This window comes from Myotis nattereri (genome assembly GCF_964212035.1).
Source record: "Myotis nattereri genome assembly, chromosome: 1".
NCBI lineage: Eukaryota > Metazoa > Chordata > Mammalia > Chiroptera > Vespertilionidae > Myotis > Myotis nattereri.
In genome coordinates this window covers 65,736,464-65,758,240 of record NC_138075.1, presented here as the reverse complement: position 1 = coordinate 65,758,240, position 21,777 = coordinate 65,736,464, and the positions used below count along the sequence as shown (strand labels likewise).

The window sequence follows — 21,777 nt, the reverse complement described above, 5'->3', positions numbered from 1 at the left end:
CCTCTCTGAAATCAATAAAAAAAAGTATCACTGAAAATCTAGTATACGCCTGACTTCTTTACTTCTTTTATTTGATAATACAGTCTTAGAAATACAAACTCATCTAAAGAATCCAAGTACCCCCAGGGGATGCCGCCACATGCCAGAGAGGGTTTAAAGTCACCTGATGAATGTCGCACAGCTTCCTGAAGAATTTTGCTCAGAGTTAAGACATTTAATATATTTTATAATACAATAAAAATAAAGTTAGAAAGCAAAATTCATATGACCCTTTAAGATAAATCAGAAGAATGCAAATAAATTTTGAATTTATGGCTGACACTTTAAGACTGTTCCTAGAACTCTTGACAAAATGCTTATACATTGCTGCAATAGGAGAGAATGGTGAACTAGTGTGGGAAACTCCAGAGCAGTGGTTCTCAACCTTCCTAATGCTGCGACCCTTTAATACAGTTCCTCATGTTGTGGCGACCCCCAACCATAAAATTATTTTTGTTGCTACTTCATAACTGTAATTTTGCAACTGTTACGAATCGTAATGTAAATAACTGATATGTAGGATATATTTTCATTGTTACAAATTGAACATAATTAAAGCATAGTGATTAATCACAAAAATAATATGTAATTATATATGTGTTTTCCGATGGTCTTAGGTGACCCCTGTGAAAGGGTCGTTCGACCCCCAAAGGGGTCGCAACCTACAGGTTGAGAACTGCTGTGCTAGAGGCATACATCATGAGAAAGGTACATCTTCCTTGAATGAAATCCCAGCTTGCCCTTTCAAAGACAATGGAGACTAATTCCAGTCTATGCAATAACAAGAATTATTTGCAATGTGATACTGAGGACTCACTGAGAATCCTGATACCTGAATTCTCAGTTAATAAATAGTAAATTAATGGATCAATAAAGCACTTAGTCAGCAGAGTGCAATGGCAATGCTGGCTTGGCTGATTCAAAGATAGATTATTTACTGAAAAATAAACTGACTCAGTGATAAGTAGATGCAATACAGGTAAGGAAATGCTAATGCTCTAGATTTCCCTTCTCTGCCAGGGATTTTTAGCAGCATCGATAGAAGGGAAAAAAACTGTACTGCATCTACCCTTTGAAGAACAGAACAAAAAATGAGATCAAATAGAGAATGAGTTGAAAAAGCCCAGAGTTTTAGCAGTTTTCACCATTTTATATCAATATCTGGAAGAGAACTCAGGAGTCCTAGTCGGCAGCCCCAGGGGACCTGAGGCAGTGAGAGGCAGCATGGCTGCTCATCCACCTCTCTCCATCTCTTCTACTTATATCCAAATCAAGACCATCATTTTTCCTGCCCACAAGGAAAGACTATCTCCAGCCTCCCTTGCAGTTAGAATTGGGACAATGTGAATGGGTTATGGCCACAGGGGTATATGCCAAACTGTTTGGACCACTTCCAGGCCTCATTATAAAACCCCTAAAGCATCATCCACACTCGCTCTTCCCCTTCCTGATGACTGTACAGGCTATGTATTATAGACAGCAGTGTCAAAATATGGATGGAGACTGGATGTTCAAGTTACCACTTGAGAGTTGCCTAGGAGAGCTGCCCAGTAACTACACTGCTTTATGACACAAAAAACAAACCTCTGTAATATTAAGACATTGATTTTTTAAAAAATATTTTTTTCTTTCCAAAGCATAGTTCAGTCTTTCTCTATACCTCCCTAAATAGTCTCTAATTCTCTTCTGCTTCATTTGAATGCACACAACTGCAAAAACAATCCTCTTAAAACACGAATTGGAGGACCAGTTAAGATGGCAGTGTAGGTAAATGTGGAACTTGCTGCTTCAAGCAATCACATTGAAATTACAACTAAAATACAGAAGAACTATCATTTAGAACCACCTGAACTCTAGCTCAACAGAAGTCCTACAACCAGAGAATTAAAGAAGTAGCTCATCAAGACTGTTAAGAAGGGCAGAATCACGAAACTTGCTGGTACCACACCCACGTGTGTAGGTTTAAAATCAGGAGGGCTATCTTGGCTGTGAGGTTTCCCTGAGGAGGGGTGTCAGCCCCACAACTTTGGCTGTAAAAACCAGCAGGGATGATGCATGAGGGACACAGAGGCTGCTGGCCCCAGGCAGGTCCTCTTAAAGGGCCTGGGCACCAATCTATGAGTTCCTCAGACTCACTACCTCTGAGCTCCAGTTCTGGGACAGCAGCTTGCAAGGAACCTGGGACATTCGGGGAGGAACTAACTTGCCTGGAATCAGGGCGAGAGCTGGAGGGGCAGCTTTCTTTCTGACAGAAGTGCTGGCAGAGGCCACTTGCTGAGTTAGCAGGCAGGGCACCACATATGAATTTTCATCAACCTGGCTCACACTTTTTTTTGCCCTGCCCCTCCCTATTAGCAGGCTAATGCAAGCCATTTCCAGTGGCTTTTCCATAAAATTGACCTCTCTTGCCTCATGCTTCAAACCTTCCTAAAATCTCTCAAAAAAGCAATAGCTGGTCTTAGTGTACCCCGTAAGTCTCAGTAAGTGGCCTCAGACCTGGCACTAGCAGCAGCCCACCTTGGTTCATAGCTTGGCCTCTCCTGGGCACCTCCAAGCCCAACACAAGTAGCAGCCATCTGCAGATTGCTTTATAGCTCATGCTGAGTGTCCCTGGGCAGGGGACAGGCAGTGGTTGACTTTGCACCTACTGGGAGGCTCCAGAGACAGTGCACCCAGTGGTGAGCTTTGAGCACTCCGGATTACAACCCTACCACCTTCACGAGTGACACACTCAAGGGAGGACTCAGAGCAACAAAGCCCCACTGAAGCAAGTCCTATTCCACAGGGCAGGCTCCTGCACAGCAGCTCTTCTGCTGTAGTCACAGACCATCTTCGCAACCAACTGGCCTGGGGGTCAATCCTTCCTAGTGACACCAACATAAATCAAGGCTCAACTGCAATAGGACAGTGCACCCAGCACAGGTGACTGGAGAGGCTGAGCCCCTGGGCCCTACAAGACACATACTACATAAAGCCACTCTATCAAGTTTGGGAGACATAGCAGATCTATCTAATACATAGAAACAAACAGGGAAGCAGCCACAATTTAGAGACAAAGAAACATGTTACAAATGAAAACAGGAGAAATCTCCAGAAAAAGAATTAAATGAAATGGAAGTAAGAAAAGTACCAGATAGCCCTAGCCAGTTGTTCAGTGGTTAGGGCATCGGCCCATGGACTAAAGGGTTGTGGGTTTGATTCAGGTCAAGGGCATGTACCTGGGTTGCAGGCTCCATCCCTGGCCCTGGTCAGGGTGTGTGCAGGGGGCAACCAATCGAAGTGTCTCTCTCATAAGGATGTTTCTCTCTCTCTCTGTCTCTCCCCCACTTCCTTCCACTCTCTCTAAAAGTCAATGAAAAAAATGTCCTCAGGTAAGGATTAACAAACAAAACAAAACAACTACAAGATACAGAATTTAAGACAATAGTTATAATGATGCTCAAGGAACTTAATGAGAACTTCAAGGAACTTAGTGAAAACATCAATAACATAAATAAACAAGCAGAACAGAAACAGACTCATAAGTACAGAGAACATTTTGACAGCTGCCAGACAGGAGAAGGATTGGGGGGATGGGTGAAAAGGGTGAAGGGATTTAGAAATACAAATTAGTCCTAGCCCATGGACACAGACAATAGACAGGTAAAGGCCTGGGATGGGGTGGGAGATGGGTCAAGGGGGGAAAAATGGGGGATATCTATAATACTCTCAACAATAAAATAAAGAAAAAAACCACCACAAATTGGATCACAATGCTTCTGTATGTTCTTTCAAGGCTTCCTGCTGCAGAGAATAAAATCCAAATTCTTTAACAAGGACTATAAGGCCCTGCATCATCTAGTCCAGGGGTGGGCAAACTTTTTGACTCGAGGGCCACAATGGGTTCTTAAACTGGACTGGAGGGCCGGAACAAAAGCATGGATGGAGTGTTTGTGTGAACTAATATAAATTCAAAGTAAACATCATTACATAAAAGGGTACGGTCTTCTTTTTCAATAGTTTTATTCATTTCAAATGGGCCGGATCCAGCCCGCGGGCCGTAGTTTGCCCACGGCTGATCTAGTCTCTGCCTTTCAGATTTCATCTCAAACCACTCTCTCCCCTAATTAACTATCTTCTGGCCACTTGTCTTCTTTTAGTTCCTTTCTTGATTCAGAGTCTATGCCCATTGTTCTTCCTTTTGCTTATAATATTCTTTCTCTCCAAATGGTCAATATAGTCTCACTTTTTAGGGCATGGCTTAAATGGCAGCTTTAGAAAAAGACTTTTTCTGACCTAATTTATGGGAAGTTCCTCCTTCTTTGTCTCTAGCTCAAATTCTTATTTGTTTGCTTCATAAGCCGCTCATCTATGCCCTCTGAAAAATTTAACTCTTATCACTAAACTGCTAAACACTAAAACTGCTTTAAGTCCCCCAAAGCAAGAGGGGCCGGTTTTGGATTTCCGCTCTATCATAACCTCTGATTTTAGCAATGTTGTGGCAGTGTATGAACTGGCTTATATACACATTTTAGTTTCAGGCTCACCAATGGGGTATATATAGGTTTCATTAGACTTCTCAACTTGCTAAACAATACTTAACATAACCTGAACACTCCAATAAAGATACTTTTTGTGTTCTTATGTCAGAATCATGTAATTCTATTAATTAACAACAATTTCAGATAATTCTTCATATAATTTTTGTGTAATTTCACTGAATTTTTCTTAACCAGTCATGTTATTTACTTTATAGTGCCTACTGTACTTGTGGCCGCCTCTCCAAGGAAGGCAGATGGCAAACTGGAAAGAGCATGGGCCTTTTTGAATGCATCAGAAATGGGTTCAGATAACCACTTCTAGCACCACTAGTTTTCCCAGGCTACTAAGTCTCCATAAGACGGGGTAATAGTACTGCCTAGATGTAACTGTGACACTGTTGTGCATGTGACAATAATGTGTAAAGGCACCATGGGCTCTCCTTTGTCCAGTCTGATGCTACTATATTAGTTTTCCATTAATAGTGACACTTACAGGTGGAGTCCTGTAGTCGAAGTCAAGGTTGATAAAGATTTTCCTAGGTACCACTCAGATGATTTCCTTTCTTAAAACACCTTAAAATGATTTATTTAAATTATAAGGTAGCCATACTTTTTAAAACACATTTAAAAAACGTTGGCCAAGCACTTTTTAAAAAAGTTTTAATGTGAAATACAGTTGACCCTTCAACATCTCAGGGGTTAGAGGTACTGACCACTCACAGAGCCGAAAATCCAGGTATAACTTAAGTTGGCCATCCATGTATGAAAATTCCTAACCACTTATAAGTGGACCCACACAGTTCAAACCCATGTTGTTCAAGGGCACATATTTTCATCAACTGTAATTAAAGATTCATGGTACAAAAATATTATACAGAGAAGTACCCTTCACCCAGTTTTCCCCAGTGGTAACATCTTAAAGAACTAAAGTACAATATCAAAACCAGGAAAATGACACTGGTACAATTCATAGAACTTATCAAATTTTACAAGTTTTATATGCACTCCTCTGTGTGTGTGCATAAATCTATGCAATTCTGTCATCCAAGGAGATTCACGGCCCAGCACTCTTTTGTTTCTTATGGTTGCTACGCTTTTTCAAAATCAAATAATAAAAACAATATTTATAAGATATTTGCTTTAATTTTGGCTATAATTCTGATATCTGCACCTCCAGTTTAAGAGACAGAAAATAGTATTTAGAGTACATAGCATATAATCGTACAGCGTGGGGCAAACATAAGTTTACAGTTGTATGTGAAACAGTCTTTTTCTTGTATTATTACCTATTAGTTATTGTTCCTAATATAGGAACAACTATAAACCTACTTATGCCACACCCTGTATTTTGACTGATAAACTTGTATATAATATCCCAAAACACCATAACATTTTCCAAAACCTGTGTTGGCCTTTTTTCTGATTGAGACATGCATAAAAGATTCCTGGTAGACGAGAACAAACAGCTCTTCTTTCTAGCCTGCACCTGCTGTCAGAGTGAGCAGCAGCAGGCTACTGGATGATATATTGGCCATGCACAATTTCTTAAGATAATTTTCTCTAGGAAGAAACTCTGATTTTTAAAATGTATAAAACATACACATTCAAAGTGTAAGAGGCTTTATTAAACAGCCTCATTTAACACTCTGATTATAAAATATATTCATTTTTGTCTTGGCTCAGAACACAGAAAGTTAGAGAAATATTATTTGTCCTTTGATGTAGCCAGGGCAGCAGTCATGCTAAATACTGGTAGGTATTTTGCTTGTTGCTAGAGGATATTTATTGTTGTTTTTAACTATAGTGGTTGCCCAATGAGAAATTTAAAATTCCGAACAGTAATTAAACTAAAATTCAAGAATGAATTCCGTTCACAAGAATAATCAGATACAAAGTAGGGTAATTTTCCTCAAAATGAAGACTGCAGTAGGCCTCTGCGAGGAAAGCAAGAGACGAAAACCTACAAAGCTCAGCTCTTCTTGGAACCTGATGCCACACTGATACTAGGCATCAGAACACAGTCACACCAATATCTTTTATCCAATTATCCTTTTCCTGTCCACTGGCCCCCTGCTCCCACTCGCTGCTTATGAAAGATTGGAGAACAAGAAAGAACCAGACTATTTATGGAATCTGTGAAACAAAGAAAATATTATGCTTGCTCTTTCTCTTCCAAAAACACGAAAATCACTGTGCTTTGTTTTGTAACAGAAACACAGAGAAGCCTCCGAGAGAATATACAAATGAAAAACTCAAGAACATAATGTGCTAATTTAAACTAAATTAAATATAGGTTGAAGTTTCAAATCCAGCTGGTGAATACAAAAGTTTTCTTAAAATTGTAGATATAACTAAGTGGAGAACATAATCTAAAAGTTTTTGCTATGCTAAACTTTTACATTCCTAGGCAAATGTCAATAACAAAATTATTAACACCCAAGATGGGAAAGTTGGAAAATTTTCTAGCTCTTCCTGAATCTAGTCTTACAAGAATAATTTCATTATTTTATTGCAAGTAATGTGAACTGTCAGCATTTCAGAAAATACATCTATGAAATACTATATAATACAACCCTAATATGCAAATCTACCAAACAGCAGAACAACCGGTTGCTATGATGTGCACTGACCACAGGGGGCAGACGCTCAATGCAGGTACTGACCCCTGGTGGTCACTGCGCTCCCATAGGGGGAGCACAGCTCTGCCAGAAGCCAGGCTCACAACTGGCAAGCGCGGTGGCGGGAGCCTCTCCCACCTCCACAGCAGCACTAAGGAGCAGCGAGCAGGCAGGTTGTAAGGAACGAGGGGTCCCAGACTATAAGAAGGATTCCCGCCTGTGAGAGGGATGTCTGCCTGCCAGCTTAGGCCCAATGCCCCCAGGGATCGGGCCTAAGCCGGCAGGTGGACATCCCCAGAGGAATCCTAGACTGCGAGAGGGTGCAGGCCAGCTGAAGGACTCCCCACACCAAGTGCACAAATATTGTGCATTGTGTCTCTAGTATAAATATAAGAACATACTCCAAAGTGACTGGTATACAATGTATTTTCTCCATTTGTTAGACAGTATATAGTTTATAACACAAATAGTCATATAGGAAAGAAGACAAGCTCACGCCCTTAAGGTCTCTAAGGACCCAATGTTGTATGTTGCCTCTCTGCTTTATATCTTATTTATATCTTATACAAAAACTGCAATTTCACACAGAAATAGTTATTACATGCAAATAAGTTTGCTGTGAGGTGGGTAATCTTAGTCTTTTGACTAGGCAACACTTACAACACTTTAGAATATAAAACTTCCATCAACAGGCAATAAAGTCTATGTGTAGTCCTTTGTAGATAAAAATAATACACTAATATTATTATTATTAATCTATGTGTGGCTTCATTTATGTTTTCAGTGGTAGTGATTATTCTGCATTAAGCTCTGACCCAGTTTTCCCTGAAACCAATAGAATCTTCTGAAATATAGCTGGTTGGGTTAGGGATGCAATTTGTGACAAACCAAGACAACCCTTAGGCCTCATTAATGGATGCTCTAAGGAAATGATTAACAGAGCACAGACAAAATGGAGCCAACAATCTTCACTGTTGTCCCAAAGCATATTAATATATAATATGCAGCCCTCAAGCCCTCGACAGATACATTACCTAGCTGAACATTTCCTTCTGGTCAACATTAACTATAGGATTTATATAATTTGAACTGTCAGCACTTCTACATCAGATGAATAATAGCAGGAACAGTAAAATCTGTTTCATGATGAACAAACCTAAAACTCTAATGAAGTATGTTCATCCCGAAGGAAGGGAACACACACACACAGACACTGTCATCATCAGTTAATTTCACCACATTCTCAGAATGTATTAAAATAGTATTATTCTAGGGACCTCCCAGAGTCATTTATAACTACAATAAGTGAAGACATAATAATTAGCCCACAGAACTCACAAGAGGATTGATTACCTGATAGTCTGGTTTTGTAAAATAATCCAAAGAGGAGATGTGGTCCAGAAAGATGCTGAATTCTGGAGGGAGATGTTTCAACATAAGCTTGTGGTCATACCTCTCCTTAATAGAGCCTACTTGCTCCTGGGAAGAAAAGAGAAATGGAACCAAAGTCAATTTCTCTTGGCAGCTACACATTAAGAGCCTCTCAGTAACAGTCTCAAGGGTATGTGCTGAAGATAATTAAGTATAAAGCAAGAACTGAGCTCATACTAATAGCTTAATGCATACTGCTTTAAGGGGTGGGGAGGGGAACTGTAATGCAGAACCAAAGGATAATACCGAGTTCTGCATCAGTGAATCATTAGCTTTCCCCCAAAACAGTTGATCTTAAATCTGGTTATCAACAAAGATGTTTACAGTTTTCAAATCAAACAATATAATGTGACGATTAAAATAAGAGTTTCATTGGTTTATAAAAAAAAAAGAGAACTAGTGAAAATAAAAACTAAGAGGGAAGACTAGAAATCAAATCAGAAATAATAATTGTACATATATTAGTATCTATTCCTGTGTACATAGAAAAAGTCATAAAATTAACTAGATCTCTAATATCAGGTCATAGACACAAAAATATACATATTGGGTATTATACAGTGAAGGTGCTTGTACATTTTAATTCTTATACCTAAATATATTCTCAACAAAGATGTCTACAAAGGAGGAAGTTTTATTATTTTCCCTACCCAAAACTGACATTTCCATTTCCAAAATTACCTTGTCTTTTATTTTTCTCCATGGCAGCTGCCCAACTACAAACTCCACCAACATGTAGAATAAGGACCAAAGGTCATCGTGTCTTCCCATTTCCTTCATAAACAAAACAAAATTCAGTCACATTATATTAATATACTCCCTGTGAGTATATTACATTGTCTAAGACCTAACTATTGTGTTTCATCCTATAATAAGGCCTAAACATTTAAATATAGTGCCCACAAATGAGAGAGAGAAAGCACACAATATATAACAATGTACATGGCAGAAGGAATATACTGAAGAACTTGATATAAAGAATGCCCCTGCCCTGACCGGTTTGGCTCAGTGAATAGAGCATTGGCCTGCGGACTGAAGGGTCCCAGGTTCAATTCCAGTCAAGGGCTTGTACCTCAGTTGCAGGCACATCCCCAGTAGGGGGTGTGCAAGAGGCAGCTGATCGCTGGTCGATATTTCTAACTCTCTATCCCTCTCCCTTCCTCTACGTAAAAATCAATAAAATATATTTAAAAAAAAATGCCCCCAAACCCACAATGCTTGCAATAATATAATTAACAGCCCATTAATTGATAAATGTAAGGGAAATTAGTATTTAGTGGGTACAGAGTTTCAGTGTTGCAAAATGAAAAAGTTCCAGAAATCTGTTGCGCAATAATGTGAATATACTTAACACTAACATATTGCACACTTAAAAACCAGCCAGTAGGAATGACATGCACTGACCATCAGGGGGCAGACGCTCAACGCAGGAGCTGCCGAGCGACACAACTTTGCAGCGTGCCTTCTTGCACTTTGGGACCCCTCGGGGGATGTCGGACTGCCAGTTTCGGCCCAATCCCCACAGGCCAGGCCGAGGGACCCCACCTGTTGGAGGGTCCTCTGCTCACTCCACAGACACCCTTCGAGCCCCAGTGCTGCCCCAGGTGCGGCCGGCCAAGGAGGGACTGCGGGAGGTTGGCTCCAGGGTGTGTCTGGCCCATCTTGCCCATTCCTACCCCGCTAGCCACCTTCTAATTAATTTCCTTTCAATATGCACGAATCTGTGCACTGGGCCTCTAGTTAACTATAAAGCTTACTACTTACAACATTTTGTAAGAATCTATCTGGAAAATAAGAGTACCTTCTTTTCAAGGCAGAATAACTGACTAAATGCCATAATATAAAACAATACTGAATCAAAATGAATGAGTTAAAATGCTTGGCAGAGTGCTACCCACTGATAAAAAATAATTTTCCTATTTTTAATTTATAGTCCTATATAATAAAAGGCTAATATGAAAATCAACCAAACAGCAGAATGATCAGTCACTATGATGGGCACTGACCACCCGGGGGCATATGCTCAATGCAGGAGCTGCCCCCTGGTGGTCAGTGCGCTCCCACAGGGGAAGCACCTCTCAGCCAGAAGCCGGGCTCATGGCTGGCAAGCACAGTGGTGGTGGTGCGAGCCTCTCCCGCCTCCGCTGCAGCGCTAAGGATGTCTGACTGACGGCTGAGGGACCCCTCGCCCCAGTGCATGTATTTTGTGCACCAGGCCTCTAGTTACATCATAAGAAACCAAATTAACTGGGGCATAGCATACACAACCTCAGCATACTCTTCCTTTATATTTAGCATTTGTCAAATTTTCATTAGAGCAATTTTGGCTTTACAGAACAAAAATAAGGTAACAAAGACCAAGAAAAGATTACCTTTATTTTATCAAGCAATTACTTGTTAAATTTCTCAATTTTATCTAAACAAGTTTAAGGATTGAGAATCCTTACAATACCCAACTTTTCTACTCATACTTAAGGTTTAGGTTAAGGAAAAAAATCAGAGCAAAACAAAAGGACCAAAGTAAAAAAAAAAAAAAAAAAGTGGGGGAGAGTACTAAAAATTTAACCCAAGAGGAAAGATATATTTACTAAAATAAAAATTTTAAAGTCTCCATTTGAGATCTTCATGAAAACATCTACCATAGATTAATGTATATTACAGATAAAACCAGAGGCCCGATGCATGAATTTGTGCACCAGTGGGGTCCTTCGGCCTGGCCTGTGAGATTGGGATGAAACCAGCTCTCCAACATCCCCCGAGGGGTCCCGGATTGCAAGAGGGTGCAGACCATGCCGAGGAACCCCGCCGATGCACAATCAGGGCCAGGGAGGAACACGGGAGGTTGGCCAGCTGGGGAGGGACTGCAGGAGGGCTCCAGGGCATGTCCGACCTGTCTTACTCAGTCCTGATCGGCCAGACCCCAGCAGCAAGCTAACCTATCAGTAGGAGCATCTACCCCCTGGTGGTCAGTGCATGTCATTACGACTGGTCGACCGGTCAACTGTCTGCCCCCTGGTGGTCAGGGCATGTCATAAAGAGCAGTTGGGCAGCCTTAGGAAATCATTAGCATATTAGGCTTTGTTTGATTGAACAGACGACCCGACACTTAGCATATTAGGCTTTTATTATATAGGACTAGAGGTCCCTCAGCCCGGACTGTGCCCTCTCGCAGTCTGGGACCCCTCAGGGGATGACCACCTGCTGGCTTAGGCCCGCTCCCCGGGGGATTGGGACTAAGCTGGCAATCAGACATCCCTCTGGCAGCCTGGCAGCCCTCGGGGGATGTCCACTTGCCAGCAGGGAGCAGACCTAAGCTGCAGTCAGACATCCTTAGCACTGCTGAGGAGGCAGGAGAGGCTCCCACCACCACAGCTGTACTGGCAGCCATCAGCCTGACTTGTGGCTGAGCAGAGCTCCTCCCATGTGAGAGCGCCCTGACCACCAGAGGGCAGCTCCTGCATTGAGTGTCTGCCCCTTGGTGGTCAGTGTGTGTCATAGTGACCAGTCATTCCCAGTCCTTCTGCTGTTAGAGTCAGTTTGCATATTACCTTTTTACTATATAGGATAGAGGCCTGGTGCACAGGTGGGGGCCGGCTGGTTTGCCCTGAAGGGTGTCCTGGATCAGGGTGGGGGTCCTGCTTGGGTGCCTGGCCAGCCTGGATGAGGGGATGATGGCTGTTTGCAGCTGGTCACACCCTCTTCAGGGTGGGGATCCCCACTGGGATGCCTGGCCAGTCTGGGTGAGGGGCTGAGGGCCGTTTTCAGGCTGGAGGGTGACTGAAGCTCCCAACCTCTCCTTTTTTTCTTTTCTTTTTTACTCTGGGATTTATTTACCTTCTATGGTTGTCACTGGAGCTGAGAGCCGGCTTTAGCTCTGAGGCTCGGCTCCAGCTCTGAGACCTCAGCTGCTGAAAGCAGGTTTCTGGTTTGTTTGGGTTCTATAATTGAAACACTGTTGCAACTCCATGGGGTTTGTTTAGCTTCTATTATTTGCAACATTGTTTCTTAGAGTGCAAAGCAAGCTCAGAGGCCGGCAGCAGCAGGCGGGGAACCTTGGCTTCTTCCATCACTGGAGCAAGCAAGCCTCCTGTTCGCTTCAGCTGCCTGGCTGCCGGCCGCCACCTTGGTTGGCAGTTAATTAGCATATCTCGCTGATTAGCCAATGGGAAGGGTAGCGAAGTTACAGTTAATTACCATGTTTCTCTATTATTAGATAGGATGATGACCCCCACATTTCATTAGGTATTGTGACAGTATGATATTCCCAAGTAATTTCTAGAAATCGAACACAAATGTTTTATTTCTTCAAAATTTTATATTAAATTCATTAATATTTATTTATACCTATTAAAGACACAAGATTCCCCATACATATATATACTTTACTATTATCTTTCCTGGCAAATCCAATTTTATTTTCTATGCAGATGCACACATCTGTTATCCACTATACACCTTACCATGCATTACTAATGCCTTTCCCTCTTCTCCAAAGCAATTTCCACACTTTGTACTCTAAAAAAAGAAATCAATCTAACTCAAGCCATCACCATGGTTATACAGACATGACTCTAGTTCAGATACCTACTCTGTTCCGATGAGCATTGATCGATGCATAACGAACTGTCCCTCGAAAGCCTGCCACAGCTCGAGGCTACAATAAAACCAAAAAAGAATAATAAATAAGCATCAAATAGCAAAAGACTCAGTACACTTGAGCCATAAAGTGGATGTGAGAAACATGTGCATTACTGTCACAATAAAACACTATTTAAATTTCTAATTTTTATCTGGCTGGTGTGGCTCAGTGGTTGAGTGTCAACCTATGAATCAGGAGGTCACAGTTTGATTTAGGTCAGGGCATATGCCTGGGTTGTGGGCTCAATCCCCAGTAGGGGGTATATAGGAGGCAGCCAATCAATGATGCTCTCTCATCATTGATGTTCTCTTTCTCTCTCTCCTTTCCTCTCTGAAATCAATAAACATGTATTTTTTAAAAATAAAGTAAAATAAAGTGGCATTTATAATAAATAAGCCCTGACCGGTTTGGCTCAGTGGATAGAGCATCGGCCTGCAGACTGAAGGGTCCAAGGTTAGATTCCGGCCAAGGGCATGTACCTTGGTTGCAGGCACATCCCCAGTAGGGAGTGTGCAGGAGGCAGCTGATCAATGTTTCTCTCTCATCGATGTTTCTAACTCTCTATCCCTCTCCCTTCCTCCCCGTAAAAAAATCAATAATATATATATATATATATATATATATATAAAAAAGAAAACATTAAATGTTTTCATATGCTCAGAATCCTGCCCAGCATCATAGTACATGCACTAATATTCAGGCTCTGGTAAAAAAAAAAAAAAAAGTATAGTAAGACCATGAGGAATCTAAGATGCCTATCTCTTCGTGACTTGGTTATTTCATTCAAACTCCATTCAAAGATAGTGGCAATTTGTATCCCTACCTATATATGCAATTCAAATATTCATAAATTTAAGTTAATGAGTACTTACTATGTGCCAGGTACTGGGAATAAATCCAAACATGAATAATACATGATCCCAGTTCTCAGAGAGCTCAACGTAGGATAAGGTTCAAACTTTTATTACTTGGCCTACAAAACATTCTCTGTCTTGGCACTGGCCTCATTCCACTTGATAGTTGCACTTGCTGGTATCTTCAGTTGGTATGCTCTCTCTATGAATGCCTCCAATGGCTAGCTCTTCTCCATATTAGGCCCTCTACTCAAGTGCCAGTTTTTCAGAGAAACAATCCTTAATTATCCTAGTAAAAAATACTACCCACCCCTGAAATGCCACTTTATTCTTTTAAAAAAAAAAAAAGTTTATTGATTTTTAGATAAGGGAAGGGGGGGGGGGGGAGAGAGAGAGAGAGAGAGAGAGAGAGAAAACCATCTACGTGAGAGCTTAATACTGATTGGCTGCCTCCAGCATGTCCCCTACCAGGGAATGAGCTCTCAACACAAGCATATGCCCTTAACCTGGAATCAAACCAGCAACCTCTGAGTAATCTAAGATTACACAGGAGGACACTCAACCAACTGAGCCACACCCACCAGGGCCCATTTTATTCTTCTACTCTGCTTTATTTTTTTCTCATAATACATTTCACTACCTAGAATTGATTTTATTTATACTTTCACTTTTTTATTGCCTAGCTTCTTCCATTGGAATATAAACTCTGTGATGGCAGGGTCCCTGTATTGCTCATTTTACAGACATAGAAACAGATTCTGAGAGATACAGAATTAGTCGGTGATAAAACCAGGCATCAACTAAGGTCTTTTGACTTGAAATCATAAACTGTTCAATTTTGTTGCTTCACAAGGATGGAGTCAATAACCTAAAGATTTATGGAAAGCACCATAGCTCAATATGAAAACTGACAAACTTTAAAATAATCATAGCCAATAATTTTCACTAGAATTTTTATTTGCTATCAGTAATTTTAAATTATCCTCAATTAACATGCATTACCTTTTTTAAAAAATAATGTTTTTATTGGTTTAGGGAGAGGGAGAGAGAAATAGAAACATCAATGATGAGAGAGAATCACTGATTGGCTGCTCCCTGCACACTTCCTACTGGGGAGTGTGCCATGACTGGGAATTGAACTACGATCTCTGGGTTCATGGGTCAATTCTCAACCACTGAGTCACACTGGCTAGGCAAAATGCATTACTTTTGTAGTCAGAAAAAGTGTATAATAAATGATATTTTCAAAATCTTTAGTTACCAGAATCTTTTGGTCATATGCTATAAGATAAATATCCTATATATTCTTCCTCTGTTTGCTCATTTTTATAATCTATGTTCAATCTATTCAAATTAATAGTCTATTTCTTCTTCCATGAACTTCTCTTCCCCCTTTAATTACTCCTTTCTGTTTTTGTTGCTGTAATTGTTAATTCTCAACCAAGGACATTTTTCCATTGATTTTTAGAGAGAGTGGGAGGGAGGGGTAGAGACAGAGAGAAACATCGATATGAGAGAGACACATCGATTGGCTGCCTCCCTCAAGCTCCCAGGGATCTTCTCTAACACACAAATGTTTTTGTAGCACGTAATTTTGCCTAGTTATTTTCATTCCGATAACTGTTAGGATGAATACACCCAGACCTATTATGACCTCTGCAGTCAAGTCTATTGAGCACTAGACTCTCCCCCCAGGCCCCCATGGACTCTAGCCAACATAAGCCCAGGAGACTTTCCAGTTAAAAGTAGCCCTGGCCTGGCTCTGACCGTACTTCTGTCATTGCCATTGAAAAGGCTGAAATATAGATAAAGAGGGATCAGCTGTTTTAGAGAGAGCTTGATATGACTGACTCATCAAAGAAATACTACCATGTCAAGAAAATTTAGCCACCTTATACAATGCAGAAGAAACAATACACCCAGTTGGGGAAAACAGCTATATATATAAAGAATTCTAATTCAAAGCAGATTATAATGAACATAATTAGCAAAGTACAATGAGCTACGAAAGCCTAGGAGTGGTAGGATTAGTTCTATTTGGTGGAAAGAAGGAAAAGTTTTAAGAATAAGGCAACTTTTAACTGGAATTTGACATAAGTTATCTCTTGAAACTTCCCTAATTGATGGCATTTTGACTGATAGCTTTCAAAATTACAAATGCATACATTCTTTCTGATTTGGCAATTTCATTTCCAGAAATTTATCTTACACATATACTTTGCATAGATGCAAAAATAGTGAATGTACAAATTTATCAATTACATTAGTGTTTGTGATAGCAAAAGAGCAGAAGTAACCCATATGTTCATCCACAGGGGACTGACTAAATAAATTACAGTACATCCATGTAATAGAATATACTCTGTAGCTGCAAAAAAAATAGGAAGAAACTCCATATCCTACATGGAAAGATCTAGATACAATGATAGGAGGGGAAAAGTGCAGAATGTACATCATGTTACTTTGAATAAAAAAGGGAAAAAGAATACGCATCCATATTTATTGTATACGCATAAAGAAATTCTGAAAGAATACATTAATAACAATACAGTTACCTAAAGATGGAGGGAGGGACAAGGGCAGACAGGAAACGAGTGGGAGAGGAGTGAAATGGAGATTTGTTTCACTTCTTATCTTTTAAATTTTTTTAAAGTCAGACTTTATTGACGCATAATTTACATATAGTAAAATTCATACTTTAGGTATACGCAGTTCTATGAGTTTTACAAAGATATATAGTCATGTAGCTATCACTGCAATCTAGATATAGAATATTTCTATCACCCCAAGTGTCCCTTAAAGACCCTTTGTAGTACCTTCCCTCCACTCCATCTCTGGCAACCTGTGACTTCTGTCCTTCACTACTCTGGGCATACTAACTACTGTATAATAGTATCTCACTGTAGTTTTTATTTTGCATTTCCCTGATAACTAAAGATGCTCAGCATTTGCTAATATACTTATTTACCATCTGTAGTATCTCTTCTTTGATCAAATATCTATTCAAACTTTTGCTCATTTCCTTTTTAAAAAAATTATTTGAGTTGTGAGAATTGTTTATAGATTCTGGATATAATTTATCAGATGTGTGTTTGCAAATATTTTTCCCCTTTTGTGACTTGATTTTTTCATTTGCTTAACAGTGTCCTTCAAAGACCACAGTGTTAATTTTTTTTTAATTTATTGATTTTACAGAGAGAGAGGAAGGGGGAGAAAAAGTAAGAAAAATCGATTTTTTTTTTGGTCCTACTTATTTATGCATTCATTGATTGATTCTTGTACATGCCCTGAGTGGGGATCGAACCTGCAACCTTGGTATATCGGACAACACTCTAACCAACTGAGCTACTCAGCCAGAACAAGTACAAATTTTGATGAATTGTTAAGACTTTTATTTTTGCAACACATGAATATAGTATTATCTTCTCAAAAAATTACATTTAAAAACATCTTTAGAGAAAAAAGTTAAAAGTTAAAATGGTTAAAAACCTAAGAGTGTGCTTTATTAAAACAAATACCTAGATATTTGAGTGAAAATTAAAAAAAGAAAAGAAAAAGTATACTGTGCTTAGAGGAACTGGCAGAAGAATTACAACAGGAAGAAGAAAATGCATCTTAAATAAAAAGAATACAACAATGCCAAAAGGGAGGAAAGTACTATAGGTGTTAGGGAAAAGAGTTTGGTGTGCTGAAGCAAATGGTAAGAGAAAATAATGGAAACATAGGTTGGGATCAGATTAAGGATGGCCTTGAATATCATAGTAAATTCTTTAATTTATAATGTGCAGTCAAATGGAATTCATAAAAAATTGTAAGTAGTGAAGTGATATGATTGAGAAAGTGCTTGGCATGTTTACTCTGCTGGAAGTATAACGGATAGATTAGAAGGAGAGGGAAGGGTGATCAGTGAGGAAAATATTTTAATAATCCAAACAAGAAACCAGGAGACCTATACAAGGACAGAAGTAGTATGAATGTGAAGAAGGGGATAAATGTTAGAGATAGAATGAGCTCCTAGAAGAATAAATATAGGAGAAAAGGAAGGACTCTAGGCATGAGCCCACATTTACTGCTAATCAAAGGGAGGAGATTTGGGGAGGGGGGAGAGAAATGGCATGGGGCACTTTGTAATAAAATCCCCAGTGGAAATAAGAAAATACAGGGTATCCCAAAAAATGTATATGCACTTTAACAACTAATAGCTCAATTTTGAAAATAAACTGTATTTTAATAAACACTGACTTTATAATCATTCACAGTGTGCATACATTTTTTGGGGGGACACTCCATAGTTGAAATTCTGGAAAGGTAACAGAAAAAAAGACTTTAAAAACTGTTCTTAATTAGGTCATTACAGCCCAAGGCACTAGAAGTTTTAGCTGAATGGTTAGGAAGGAGAAAACATGGCATTCCAAAAGCTTAGACACAAAGGGCCAATGTGAGATGCCAGCTGCAGGGCTAAGGAAACTGGGGCATACTTTAAACCAGAATGGAAAAAATGAGGATGCAGACTGAAATCATTAAGCAAACAGGAATTCAAAATTGAAACTGTATGGATCAAAGCATCTTTATATTTCACATATCTATTTAATGTAACTAATTTATCTTAAAGACTAGAGGCCCGGTGCACAAAATTCATGCACTGGCGGGGGGGGGGGGGAGGTCCCTCAGCCCAGCTTGCCCCCTCATAGTCCGGGAACCCTCAGGGGATGTCCTACTGATGGCTTACTAAACTGCAGTCTGACCTCCTTCTGCGGGAGGCGACCAAGCTGAACAGGCAAAGGTGCCTGGCCTCTCCTCCTGAGCTAGTCGTGGCCGTTATGGTGTCCTGGCCTAATTTGCATATTACCTTTATACACACACACACACACACACACACACACACACACACACACACTAGAGGACCGGTGCACAAAAATTTGTGCACTCGGGATAGGGGGAGTCCCTCAGCCCGGCCTGTGCCCTCTCGCAGTCTGGGACCCCTCGGGGGATGACCACCTGCTGGCTTAGGCCCGCTCCCCGGGGGATTGGGCCTAAGCTGGCAATCAGACATCGCTCTGGCAGCCCAGCAGCCCTCGGGGGATGTCCACTTGCCAGCGGGGAGCAGGCCTAAACTGCAGTCAGACATCTTTAGCGCTGCTGAGGAGGCAGCCTGTACCACCACCACCGCTGTACTGGCAGCCATCAGCCTGGCTTGTGGCTGGGCAGAGCTCCCCCATGTGGGAGCGCCCTGACCGCCAGAGGGCAGCTCCTGCATTGAGCATCTGGCCCCTGGTGGTCAGTATGTGTCATAGTGACCAGTCATTCCCAATCATTCTGTTAGGGTCAGTTTGCATATTACCCTTTTACTATATATCACAGAGGCCTGGTGCACGGGTGGGGGCCGGCTGGTTTGCCCTGAAGGGTGTCCCGGATCAGGGTGGGGGTCCCCACTGGGGTGCCTGGCCAGTCTGGTTGAGGGGATGATGGCTGTTTTCAGGCTGGCCACACACCCTTTAGGGTGGGGATCCCCACTGGGGTGCCTGGCCAGTCTGGGAGAGGGGCTGAGGGCCGTTTTCAGGCTGGCCGGCGACGGAAGCTCCCAGGCTCTCCTTTTTTTCTTTTTCTTTTATTCTGGGATTTATTTACCTTTTATAACTCCAGCTCTGATGCCACGGCCTGCTGAAAGCAGGTATTTGGGATTTGTTTAGCTTCTATAACTGAAACTATGTTGCCGTCACTGGAGCTAAGAGCCCCCTCTAGCTTCATGGCCACCGCCGGCTGAAAGCAGGTATCTGGAGTTTATTTAGCTTCTATAATTGAAACTTTGTTGCTTTCGGAGCTCAGAGCCGGCAGGCAAGGAACCTTGGCTTCCTCCATCACTGGAGCAAGCAAGCCTCCTGCTCGCTTCAGCCACCATCTTGGTTGGCGGTTAATTTGCATATTGCCCTGATTAGCCAATGGGAAGCGTAGCGAAGGTATGGTCAATTACCCTTTTTGTCTTTTATTAGGTAGGATATATAATATATATGTGTGTGTGTGTGTGTGTGTGTGTGTGTGTATGTGTATAATAAAAAAAAAAGAGAATCTCAAAACCAACCACATAAACAACTCACTAGTGTCACAGATACTACCCATCATTCTGTTTGTGATGCAAGCTGACTGATAATCCTGTACCATAACTTTGGTAGATAAACAGACATTATGTTTTGAAGGAGTTTTGTATCCTGATTGTGGTGTTGGCTATAATGAATCTATACATGTGATAACATTTCATATAGCATTTCTCCACTCCTAAAAAAAAATGTTTTTAAAAATATAGTGAAATCTGACTCAGGCTGTCCTTGAGTTAATAATAGTATACCCATATCAAATTTCCTAGTTTTGACAATGTACTGCTATGACTATCTAAGATATCATTGGGGGAAGCTAGGTGAAGGGCATATGGTAACTATAGTATTTTACAAAGCTCCTTGAATCTGTTCCATACTCCAAATAACTACTCTTGGGTCTACAGAAGAGAGAAGAAAGCAAAGCAAGGGACTGGTTAATGCAAAATTAAGAATGGAATTTGTCTAGGGCTACAATGGCCAATATAATAGCAACTTCAAATTAAATAATTTTTGAAATTGAGTTCCTTGTTTTCTCTGGTCAAAATTCAAGTGCTCACTAGGCACATGTGGCTAGTGGCTACCATAATGGACAGTGCAGATACAGAACATTTCCAACTTCATAGTAAGTTCTATTGGACATGCTGCTTGAGGGAGGAAAAGGGATGCCATCAGGAAAGGACCATAGCATGCTTCTAAGGTGGAAATGAGCTATTTCTTAACCTAGATGGAGGCCATGAATGTCTTAATATTCTTATTTAAAATTTACATATGTGTTTTTTACACTCTTTTGGAACATATATGGAAAGAAAAAAAAATCAAAATATTAGTTACTGCCCTATCCGGTTTGGCTCAGTGGATAGAACATCGGCCTGCAAACTGAAAGGTCCCAGGTTCAATGCTGGTCAAGGGCACATGCCCAGGTTGTGGGCTCGACCTCATTGGGGGACTTGCAGGAAGCAGCCGATTCATGATTCTCTCTCATCATGGATGTTTCTATCTCTCTCCCCCTCTTCCTTCCTCTCTGAAATCAATAAAAATATATTTTAAAAAAATATTAGTTACCTAAATCTGTACCCACTTATTCTGCCTTTTCCCAGTTACATGGAAAAGTGTTCTTGCTCTTACATAATAGGCTAACCTCACCATTTGTGCCAGGATTTCTTCCCCTGCCAGCTATGCAAGAACTTGGCTCTCATAACTGTTCCTGCTCTGTCCTACATCAGTTTTTATTTTTTCACATGTCCTGGAGTATTACCATCAGTTCACAAGTATGCTATAATAACTACCATTTTTTAAAAATTAGGGAAGGAAGGAAGGATGGCTTTCACTGCCCTTTCAACTACTTCTTGTTTTACCACTCCTCTTTAGAACAAAAAATCTCTGGCCCTGGCCTGTGTGGCTCAGTTGGTTAAAGCACTGTCCTGTACACCAAAAGGTGGCAGGTTTGATTCCTGGTCAGGGCACATACCCAGCCAGGTTGTGGGGTGCATACAGGAGGCAACCCATCAATGTTTCTCTCTTTCTCTCTCTCTTCTCTCTCTGCCTCCCACCTTCCCTCCCTTCCTCAAATCAATAAAATAAAAT

General features: G+C 40.8%; 1 protein-coding gene across 1 annotated transcript in view; it reads right to left on the bottom strand.

The window, feature by feature from the left end:
* TTBK2 (tau tubulin kinase 2) overlaps positions 1 to 21,777 on the bottom strand; it is a 128,981-nt gene that overhangs the window by 37,234 nt on the left and 69,970 nt on the right. The window contains exons 7-9 of the mRNA XM_081112687.1: positions 13,197 to 13,262; positions 9,290 to 9,382; positions 8,531 to 8,656 (exon numbers count right to left, since the gene is read on the bottom strand). Coding sequence (XP_080968813.1) covers positions 8,531 to 8,656; positions 9,290 to 9,382; positions 13,197 to 13,262 — 285 coding nt within the window. The remainder of the gene's footprint in view (positions 1 to 8,530; positions 8,657 to 9,289; positions 9,383 to 13,196; positions 13,263 to 21,777) is intronic.